We start from the raw sequence: 11687 nt of genomic DNA, 5'->3' as shown, positions 1-11687 counted from the left end.
GTTCAGTGAAAATTGAACATCCTGGTATGGCTCTTTGAAGGTCTTAAAGTCTTAGTAGACTGGAGGGGTTCTGCCAGGCCATGAAGTTCAGACCTCACTCATGTGCACCTGGGTCAGAGCCCTTCAGACCCCTGCCCGGTTCCAAGGACTCTGTATCCCAGGGCTGCAGCCCCTCTGAGCAAGGATCGCAGGGTTTGCTGTAGACAGGCTGCTCACTTGGGTTTTGTATAGCGATAGCTGCCATTTATTAGTTTTCTTTATGAAGTATGTACTTCTAAATTATTGAGCCCATTAATTATTATCAATTAATATTAACTCCATTGAGGATGGAGTTACTATACAGTATTTATATTTTATCTTGTATTCACTTCCCCCACATCTAATTAATCAACAAGACCTGTTTTCTTCTTTGCCAACATCTTGCTATTTTGCTTATTCCTGTTATTTTTTTAATCAATTTGTAAAATTCTTTGGAAAAAATTTCGTTTAGATTTTCGTAGAAATTGAATTGCATTTATAGAATAAATAAAATCAATTGACATCTTTATAGTTTTTACTTTTCTTATTTCAAACACAGTTGAATAATTGGAGGTAAAGGGACAAAACTTTATCTACAAATAAAATTATAACTATACAGAAAAATCTAAGGAAATCTATAAACATTTTATTAAAATAAAGAGAGATCCGCAAGACTATTGTATTTAAAAACCAGTAACAATAAGTTAAAAAATTTTTAATATTAAAGTGTTATATTTATTAAGAAAGAAAAATTAGAAGGTACTTAAGAATAAATATAGCATATATATATATATATAATTGCATGAATAAATTATAAAATGTTTTTGAAATAAATAAAAGATTCTATAAATCTTTGTTAGATTTATTATTTTATAATTTATTATTTTGTTTCTATAGTTTCTTTACTTAAAATTAATATTTTGATTGAGATTTAAGTACAGATATGTAAAATAACATTTTCTATGCTGTCGCTATATTCAAACACCTTGCTAAACTGTATAATTTCTAATAAATTATCTATAGATATTTGGAGGCTTGCTATAAAGATAATAACTATCTGTTAAGAATGACATTTAGTTCTTTTTCTTAGTAACTAGGGCCTGCAATATAATGGTGAATAGAAACTGTAATTGTAGGGATCCTTGTTTTGTTCTTGACTTTAAAAAGGGAATTTTTTGCCTCTTTCGTGTTAGCAATGAGCTATCTCTATGAATATACTTTTCAGGTTAAAGAGGCTCCCTTCTATACCCAGTTTGCTGGTAGTTTTTATAGGGCTTGTATATTAAACTTTACCAAATATCTGTTTTTGCATGTGTTGAGATGGTCATCTCATTTTTTATTTAAAAAAAAATCTGGTGAATATGGTGAATGACATTTAAAGGTTTTCTAATGTAAAGCCACCCTTGAATTTCTAAAACAAACCCAATCTGATCCATAATTTATAAACTTTTTTTTATAAACTTATAGATTTGATTTGCTAACATTTTCTTAAGGATATTTGAAGGTAGCTTCACTTTCAGATAGAATGGCCTATATTTTTTCCCCCTTAGTCTGTCTTTAGTTTTGGTATCACATTTACTGGCCTCCTAGTGTGAGCTAGGGAATATTTCCCTTTTTGTTCTCTGTAGAATATTTGTAACACTATCTGAACCATCAGGGGTGGAAGTTTTTTTTTGGTGGAAATACTTTTAAATTGTTTCAGTTTCTTTATTAGTTATAAAATTACGTAGGCTTTCTGTTTTATGGGGTGTTGTGGTTTTTCTGGAGCCAATTTTGTCAAATTATCTTTTTGTTAATAAAGTCTTTAAATAATTGCATGAAGTTTTTAATAAAATTCTATTCTCGGTTTTTTTCTTTTCTATCACAACTGATTATGTCCCCATTTTTATTTGTACTACTTTCTATGCCTTCTCATCTTTTTATTTCTTGGTAACTCTCTCTAGAGGATTGTTGAGTCTTTTAAAAACAGTATTTCAGTTTGTGCCAATTTTTTATCTTTTGCTGATTGCTTTTCAGCTGTTCTTTTGTCTTTACCAATCTAAAGTTTCACCTCAATGTGATTGCATATGGATTCATTTCTAAATATATACTGCATAGAACTTAGAACTTCAGTGCCCTTTGTATCTAAACACTAGTGACTGTCTTTAGTTTTAGAAAATTATCAGCTCGATATCTTTGAATAGATAGTTGACCCTTGAACAACATGGATTTGAACTGCATGGATTCACTTACACATGGATTATTTTTCATCTTATAATCAGGCTATGTAAACTTATGGCATCAGTAAATACAGCACAGTACTTTAAACTTATTTTAGCTTCCTTGTGGTTTTCTTTTTTTTAAAAATATTTTTATTGATTTCAGAGAGGAAGGGAGAGGGAGAGAGAGATAGAAACATCAATGATAAGAGAGAATCATTGATCAGCTGCCTCCTGCACGCCCCCCACTGGGGATTGAGTGGGCAACCCGGGCATATGCCCTTGCCTGGAATTGAACCCGGAACCCTTCAGTCCACTGAGCCAAACCGGCCAGGGCCCTTATGATTGTCTTAACATTTTTTTGAATTACTTTATTGTGAGAATACAGTATATGATACATATAACATACAAAATAAGTGTTAATCGACTGTTTATATTATTGGAAAGGCTTCCAGTCAATAGTAGACGATCAATAATTAAGTTTGGGGTGTCAAACGTTATATGGTTATATGCAGATGCTTTACTGTGTAAAGGTGGGGGGGCTCCCACATTATTCAAGGGTCAACCTATCTTTTTATACCATCCCCAGAATTATCTTGTGGAGTTCCTTATTTTTGAGTCTCTTGATTTGCCTTCTAGGCTGCCTATCTGCCCTTTCATATTTTGTATTCCTTTATCTTTTTTATGTTCTTTTTGAATTCCTCGGTAATAGCTTCAGTAATGTTGTCTGTGTTCAGTACAGAATGTGTTCTTTCTATTAAAAGTTAATTTTTTATTTTCAAATAGCTCTTTTTTATGTTGATCAGTTCTTGTTCCTTTTTGTTTCAAATGTCTTCTTCTTATTAACATTGATATCATTCATCTCTCAGAAGATTATAAATATTCTCATTTTAAAGTCTTTTTGAACACTTTCTATTTTCGTTTTACTTGGAGAGAATCCATGATCAGTTTTGTTGTCCTTGTTACTAAACTTCAGCGGGTGTTTTAAAAGTTAGATTGCCCACTTCCCTTGCATGGTGGCCTCTCCCTTCTGCTCAGTGTGATAGTTGGGCAGTTGCCTCCATGATACATATCAAGGCTGCCAACCCAGAGCCAGGTCTGGCAGCTAGGATGCCTTCCCTGGAGGGTCAGTGTGCTGCTTGGCTCGGGTCATGAGGCTGCGTTTATGTACTCCTGCCCCTCTAGGTGCAAGCTCTACGTGAGCTATTGCCACCATTAGACCCTTTCCCCAGCCTCCTTTGCATGGTGCTGGAGCTTCCCCAAGGTTCTTTTCTCAAGCAGGAAACTCGTCTCTGTCCTGTGCCACATAAGTGTATTTAAACTATATATCACCATAAGATCCACGTTCCTAGCGACCTCTTTCTGTTTCTTCAGGTCCTGCTGGACTTTGGGTTCATTCCTGCTTACTTCTTGCATGTCTGTTCCTTTTCTAATCTTGAAATGATAAAATTTCCAGTTCATCTCTTGAGCCAGAAGTTTCTTGGGTATGACCTATAACCAGGGTCAGGCTGTATTCCCCTTCACAGAATGACATTTAGTATGGAAGGGTGCATTCTGTTTCCTCAGAGGCTCTGTGTTTTCAGGGATTCCCTTCCTCATGACCTATGATTCACAGTTTAACATGAAAATAGTACATCTAATGGGCTAGCGGGGGGAATTACTTTTTAATCTAGTTCCATCATTGATTGGGTTTGTAGCCCTTGGGAAATATTTTGCTATATTGAACCTTTATTTTCTAATCTGGGACATTTTGGACAGTTAAGAAAATTAAATAGCAGGTTATCCACAAAAGCACTATAGAGTAGTAAAGTGCCATGGAAATAGTTAACTTACATGTGTGTCTCATGTAGACTGAAAACATTAGAACTATGTCCAATCCAAAATATTTAATCTGTGATAGTTGAGCATTGTTTCAGGGAGTCATTAGTTTACATGTCCATCCAACCAATATTTATTGAGCTGTTGCTATGCCAGGCACTGACCTGGGCATAGTGAGGGGATGTGGCCCAGTATAGTTAAATCTCCCATGTGCTTTGTCTTCTAATGGTGAGAGATTAAATTGCTGCAAATATACAACTGTGATTTAATAGCAGCCAGAAACAGACTCTGAGGAAAATAGAGAAGCTTAGATATGAACTAAAAACTCTTAGTCACTTCGACGTATCTGCTCTTTACACTGGTATTTCCTTGGTTTAAGTGATGACATACTTAGATGACTGGGCCAGATCAACAGATTAGATATTTTAAAACCTTTATTTTTTTAAAAAAATTCAGTATGTAGCAAGCCCTGACTTTGTATTTCTGGATAAGTAGGTGCAGAAATACAACTTCCTCTTCTCTCTATTTAGTTTTGACTATCAAGCCAGCCTCATGCTCCCCTACTAGACTCTACTCCATTACAGGAGATAAGCCTCATTAAGAAAGAAGAAAGGGGTTGGTATATAGGCCAGATCTTTTTAGTTCTACTATACTCCTTGGGTCCCTAATTCTGACCTCCATGTGACTGATGAAAGGTGTACACAGATAACAGCTGGGATTCAGGTAGCCCAGTAGTCTTATAGCCATATGGACTACATTATAATACAGAGAGAACAAGAACTTGATGGGGTCAGGTATTTTACGGCTTGAATTTATTGCTTGCAATATTATATTTGCAACCATAGGATTGCTGCTAAATGTTATCAAGGATTGGAAAATTCTGCCCAGTGATTGTTGTCCAGTGATGGTGAACCTATGACACGCGTGTCAGAGGTGACACACGAACTCATTTTTTTGGTTGATTTTTCTTTGTTAAATGGCATTTAAATATATAAAATAAATATCAAAAATATAAATCTTTGTTTTACTATGGTTGCAAATATCAAAAAATTTCTATATGTGACACGGCACCAGAGTTAAGTTAGGGTTTTTCAAAAATGCTGACACGCCGAGCTCAAAAGGTTCACCATCACTGGTTTAGTCCCAGAATTCAGGAACCAGCCATTTTCCCTTAAGCATTTAATGACATTCTTGTATTTTATTATTTTCTTTCCTTTAGGCCTTTCCCCTTCAAATGTACTTCTTTTTCTCTTCATTTTTAGACTTTATCTGACCTTCCCAGATTGCGTTAAGTGAAGGTTCCCTTTCCCACTAGGTGTCCAGAGGCAAAGCTGAGCTGTGTCTGCCTGCTGGGCTGGTTGTGGGGCCCTGAAATGGCAAAGGAAAGGGTGGGGTAGAGAACAAAGAGCAGGAGAGAGAGTGAGCCTTTGATGGTTCCTTGCCAGATGCTTTTGGCCTGGTTGGCCTTCAATTCCCATCCCCTCAGCCCAGTCATAGGCTAGTCCAAGCCTCCCCTGCCACCTTGATCATCACATCAGCCACTCCATTCCCACCCTGGGCCACAGCTCTCAGGTGCTGGGCAGCAGGGGAAGGAAGCAGTTGAGAAGTCAGGGTGCTGTGCAATGTTTAAGTTTAGCCTTCCAAGGAAGCCTCTCAGAACAGGTAGACTTCCTCTTTTTGGTGTAGAAAATAAAAAAGCTGTCCAGCAGAAAAGACAGCTTTTTATTTTCTAAAAAGTTTTAGTGCTCCAGGCTTAAAGAATGGTGATGGTATTTATTGAACAATTACTACGATCTAGTCACTGTTCTAATCATTTTACATCTACTAACTCATTTAAGCTTCATGACAATCCTAGTGTTTAGGTTCTATTATTATCTTCATCCTGCATATGGGAGAAGACTAGAATGAAAGTCCCTGTCTAAACAGATACTAAATGGACACAAACCTAAGCAATCTGGTTCTATAATATTTATTTAAAATAAAAATATACAAATGTCATTGTTTCTATTGTCTATTGTTTTTATTGTTTCTATTGTTTTCATTGTTCCTATTGAAATGATGTCATGGTTTCAACTTCTTGGTGCTACTCAATTATTTATTGAGAAAGTAGTTTTCCCAATATCTGCCTTTTATACAGAAAAACATCTTTCAAATGAGCAAGAGAGGTTGTTAGTGCCAGAAAGAAAAGAAAAAAAATTTAATGACAAATCTCAACACCCAGAAGTAAATTGCTATTTCACTGGGGTTTCCTAATATTGGCACTTTTTTTCTTTTTTCTCAGCAAACCTTGAAGAAGAAATGGGTGGAGTTCAGAACTCTGCAGTTACAGGAACAGCGCCTGCTTCATGGTAAATGTGATTTCCTGTTCAGAAACCACACTAACATTTCACCCTTTTAGTATTTCTGCCTCTAAGTTGCATTAAGATTATCATCATTATAAGAAAAAATTGTGCAGCATGGATAATGAATACCAGTTTGTATTTCTTTGGAGTGACCGATGTATTTGGAGGAGGGATAAGTCAAGTCACATCCCTCCTTCATACACATAACACATATGCACATCAAAGCATGCAGATATGCACCTGCGTGCACACACTTGCAAGAGGCCCCTGGAGATTTTAGAAGAACAGTAGGAATGATGGCCTGATTTCAGCAGATGAGTGAAATTTCTGAGAACATCCATGGCACAGGGGCTGTGTGGTTCCCAGAAACTACTGAGGCTGAATGGTAGCACACTTTTTGTGTAGAGCTCCTAACACTTGTTCAAATTGTATAGGTTACATTAATGCAGAGATATTCTCCTTCATGACCTCCGAGACTGAAATGTGAATGATCATAATAATAGTAATGTCGTGGTTCTTGCCGTTGTGTACCTTCTAAAGGAAAAGGATGAGTTTAAAATTTGTTGATTTGAGATTTGCTATGTTACTAGTGTGGCCTGAAGAAGAACTTGTATGTATAAATAATTCATTGAAACCACTAGCAGAGTGGGTGTGAAAGATAGGTTATATTTCCTTCAAATAATACTAAGTCTAAAGTCTCTATTTATAACCTAGATATCTGTCAAAAGTGATAACCTCTTTACAGAAAAAAGGTACATTTAATTTTTAATTAGGCACTTAACTTATGGCTTAGAAATTATGTTGAAGTTGTTGTTTTTTGATAAAAAGTTTGTATGAGTTACTTCTATTTTTTATGTATTTAACTTAATATTTTAAAAAAATTCATAACAAATTTTTTTTGGGTCTGAAGATTATTAGCAAGACAGGTACAAAATTTAGCTACCTTTTGGGTTTCTGTAGACCTGAAGATTTGGGAAACCTTTGCCTTCACTTTTGGAGCATTCTGGAGTAGAGATGGGCTTTGTTCTGGGATTCTATAGCAATGGCCTTGTGGAGACAAGGTCCTTAGGTAAGAATGAAGGAGACTGAATCCTCATAAGGTCATTGTTGTACAAATTTTTTGAGAGTTGAATGAGTTCTTTTTTACTTTTTCTAGACCTAGAATAAATATTCAGGGCATGAAATTCTATAAAGCAATTGCTCTCTAATCAAAGCATTGCAAAATGAAATAAAGTAGGCTGTATTAGCAAAAAGAAAAGAATTATGATTAATCACTCACTGAGGTCTGGCCATACTTAACCTTACAGATCAAAAGGAAAAATAAACAGTCTCCTTTTATATTGTCAACAAAGGACAAAGGAGAGCAGCAGTAGAGATAATTAACGCAAAGTGAAATCATTTCTGAATGTCAATGTTCTATTGCTTTTCTTTTTCTTTTTTTAAAAATCTTTTAAAATATGTATTTTCATTCATTTCAGAGAGAAAGGGAGAGGGAGAGAGAGCTAGAAACATCAATGATGAGAGAGAATCATTGATTGGCTGCCTCCTGCATGCCTCTCCACCCCCACTGGGGATTGAGCATGCAACCCAGGCATGTACCCTTGACCAGGAATTGAACCCTGACCTTCTGGTTCATAGGTCAATGCTCAACTACTGAGCCATGCCAGCTAGGCTCTCTTGTTTTTCTTGAAGTACTTACCATCTAATTACAGTTATCCCTTGGCATCCATGGGAGATCGTTTCTAGGACACACCCTGTGGATACCAAAATTCAAGATGCCCAAGTGTATTCCATAAAATGCCATAGTATTTTCATACAACTTGTATTTACATGTAAGGCTACCAAATGGTATGCTATATTTCACTTCATTCATGTGGATTCAGTGTAGTGCTTGGTGCCATGGCAAATTCAAGTTTTGCTCTTTGAAAGTTTCTGGAATTATTATTATTTTTCTCAAATATTTTAGATCAGTGATTGGTTGAAACTAGGGGGCTGAATGTATGTCTTTCTCAGGCTGGTATTACAGATAATCTGCTTCCTTTTTGCATTATACCAGCCAGTATATAAGCAAGGAGGGTGGGACAGAATATTGGTATGTGATTAAAATTTGAGTTTGGGGACCCCAGGTGTAGGTTATAAAAGATTGATGAAAAAATTCAGCTAAGCAGATAAAACTCAATTCCTTCAAATGAATTGTTACTTATTTGAGGACAGGGCTATTTTCTGGGTACAGTACCATTTCAGAGCATTTAAGTATTATAGTATTCTAATATGAAACTTGGAATATTGAGACTCGACAATATCCTTTTTGCCTTAAATACCTTTGATTTCTCTATAATATGCCTACAGGTGCAGGTTTTATAACTGTGTTTCCCCTACATGTCAAATAATGTTATTATAAGTTTATAATCACTAAAAAGGACAGTAGTTAAACATAAGAGGAACTAAATGGAGATAATCTATAAGACAGCATTTCTCCAAGTATATTCCTTAAAGCCCCATTTCTTTATCAAGAATTTTAATAAAAGATTGCAGGGTCACTTCAGTTTAAAAATGATCCTTTCAAAAATTCTCAAGTCATGCAGACATGCTGTCAAATGAATAGTACTTGTTCTCTTATGAAGAATCTGGTTTAAATGTATTTAATCTAGCCTTACCTTTTTCATGACCATGAACCCTTTTACATGGCAGGTAGGCCATGGGCAACTAGTTTGGGAAATCCTACTATAAGGTTTATCAAATTACCTTATAACCAGTCATTTATTCATGCAAGTCAAGGCTCAGTGAAAAATATTATTTACCCTTGGAAGAGAAATTTTGGTGTATTTACTTGTAGGGAGTGATGGTGCTTAGATCCATTCCACAGTAGACTTTGTTTTCTGCATTCTAGGTGATGCAGCTAACTGCCCAAGTTTGGAAAACATGGACATAGATGAATCAATCTTGTTTGGAACCCTGCCGGGGGCAGGCTCAACCCTCCCGGACCGGAATCGATTATCCAGTGAGAGCAGCTGTAAGAGCTGGCTGAGCTCCATGACAATGGACAGCGAGGACGGCTACCAGACATGTGTGTCTGAGGACTCGAGCAAGGGAGCCTTCAGCCGGCAGACAAGCACCGATGATGAGTGCTTTGTCCTCAAGGATGGGGACGATTTTCTGAAGAAGTCATCTTCCAGGAACCGGAGCATCAGTACTGCCAGCAGTGGGTCCATGTCTCCCATGTGGGAGAGCAACTTCTCAAGCATGTTTGGGACTCTGCCCCGAAAAAGCAGAAGGGGGAGCGTCCGGAAACAACTCTTGAAATTCATCCCTGGCCTTCACCGCCCTGTGGAAGAGGAAGAGAGTCGCTTCTGATGGGTTGCGATGCCCCTTCCTATGAGCTTATTTCATAAATACCTTCTGGACTTGTTTAGATCAACTCCACCCAGCTTAGTGGGAAAGTGCAAATGAATTGCAAAACTGACATCCCATTTTAGGTAATAGTGACCTTTATTTAAAGTTTTTCTATCTTGTTTTTTTTTTTTCTGCATCTAATGTTTTAACTAGAACAGCTGAAGTTCTAAGCAGACAGCAAGGAAATAAAGTTGTAAGTTAGATAATATAACAAATTAACACAAATGCTTGCTAATGCTAATGCTGCCTGAGAAGGCAAGAGTAATATTTATTTTGTAGATTATCCATGTGAAAAATTGAGAACTTTGAAGTCCAGTGTAAATAAGAAAGTGACAATATAATTATTTGGAATACCTTCTGTAGGTAAATAAGTAGGTATCAAAACTTTATGTTAACTTAAGCTCAGTAACCTCTGGGGAGGCTTAAAAATAGGCAATTTTGAATGTTTCTATTGAAATCTCTGAAGGATTGTAAACAAAGATGACCATCAGCCATTTTTTCACATCTACAGTGACAGTAAAGCGGGAAATGTAAGATTTAATATGAGGGTTTAAGCTTCATGAGATCCATGGAAAGATATTGTCTAAGGTGGGTACTGAGGAAGATTATAATAAGTTTGGTTGTTTTTGTTTTTTTATAGGCAGCCTAAACAAAATGGGTGGCAATGTTATTCTTACTTGGTTCATTTTTTATTCTATCTAAATATTGTACTGGCAAGATTTTATAGCTTTGTAATTTTTTTAAACAAATCTAAAAGGTGAAAAACTAGATTCAGGAAAAGGATTTTCCTCCTGTAGATTTTTTCCATATCACTCCTTACATTGTGTTATATATTTTAAATAGTTATTGCCTCGGCACTCTTGAGCCTATTAGTTATATTAGTATCATATTATGTCTAGCCACTCAATCGAATTTTTTTTCAATGCCTATTGAAGTCCATAATTTTTCTGTTCTGGTGATACAGCTGCTCACTGCCTCTATTCTAGAGTAAATAACCCTAACAATATAATAAATAGCCCTTACTGAGGTGTGTGTGTGTGTGTGTGTGTGTGTGTGTGTGTGTGTTTGGGAGAAATAGAGTCATTTGATAGTTGACTTTAAGTGGAAAATCTACACTCAAATAAACTGAGGGAAGAATGAATCATTTGAGAAAAAATAGAGAAGAGGGTAAGAACGCCTGTAGGTTAAGAACAAAATAATAAAATAAAAGTGATCTCTAATTGAGACCTGCTCTCTATTAATTCTTTGAACGCAGAAGCACCCAGTGGGCTCTACTTGAGAATCACTCACACGAAAAGCAGAATGCAGCATGTTTCACAGAGACGATAGCAATCCTGCCCACAGTTACAGACTGCCTAGTAGGTTAAAAATGGTTTCCGTGCGATCCCTGACATAACCCCGGAGATAGGTGTTAGGCATGCCCTCAGAAGCAGGAATTTGCAGACGTCCCCATAGGCAGTGGCAGGGCTGAAGTTGGAAGCCAGTTCTTCCTGTCTCTCGCCTATCATTATAGTCTCCCTAGATGTCGTTTACCCTTTTTCTGGTTCTGTGTAGTTATTTTATCACCACAGGCCACAGGAGGATACACTCTCCCTCCAAGAATACATAAAGCGTGCAATTGTAGCTACTGCATGGACAGAGAGACTGGTTTTGGGTGATTGTCCTGGTCTGCATTAGCAAGTTTTCAGATATAGGCACATTTCTAACTGCATGGTTAGCAATACATTTATGTTCAACCAGGGCTAGCAAATGGGCTGTGATTCAACTGATAGAGCTTACTTCTTATCATGGACTAGAATTATCCTGTCAGAGATCTGCTTACACAAATGCATTTCCTGTGAATCCTATTTCACAGAGTTCAGCAGAAGGAAATATCACATTTATTTGAGGAAAGATGACTTTGGTCTTCTGCGATGTG

General features: G+C 36.6%; 1 protein-coding gene across 7 annotated transcripts in view; it reads left to right on the top strand.

The window, feature by feature from the left end:
• The window catches only part of CYTIP (cytohesin 1 interacting protein), a 66082-nt gene extending 54677 nt beyond the window's left edge, over positions 1 to 11405 (top strand). For all 7 annotated transcript variants that reach the window (XM_005859324.2, XM_005859327.2, XM_014534078.1 and 4 more), the window contains 2 exons: positions 6316 to 6382; positions 9267 to 11405. In XM_005859324.2, coding sequence (XP_005859386.1) covers positions 6316 to 6382; positions 9267 to 9730 — 531 coding nt within the window. In that variant the 3' untranslated portion in view covers positions 9731 to 11405. The remainder of the gene's footprint in view (positions 1 to 6315; positions 6383 to 9266) is intronic.
• The last annotated feature ends 282 nt before the right edge of the window (positions 11406 to 11687 follow it).

Source organism: Myotis brandtii, unplaced genomic scaffold (genome assembly GCF_000412655.1).
Source record: "Myotis brandtii unplaced genomic scaffold, ASM41265v1 scaffold125, whole genome shotgun sequence".
Lineage (NCBI taxonomy): Eukaryota > Metazoa > Chordata > Mammalia > Chiroptera > Vespertilionidae > Myotis > Myotis brandtii.
This window is presented reverse-complemented; position numbering and strand designations above follow the sequence as displayed.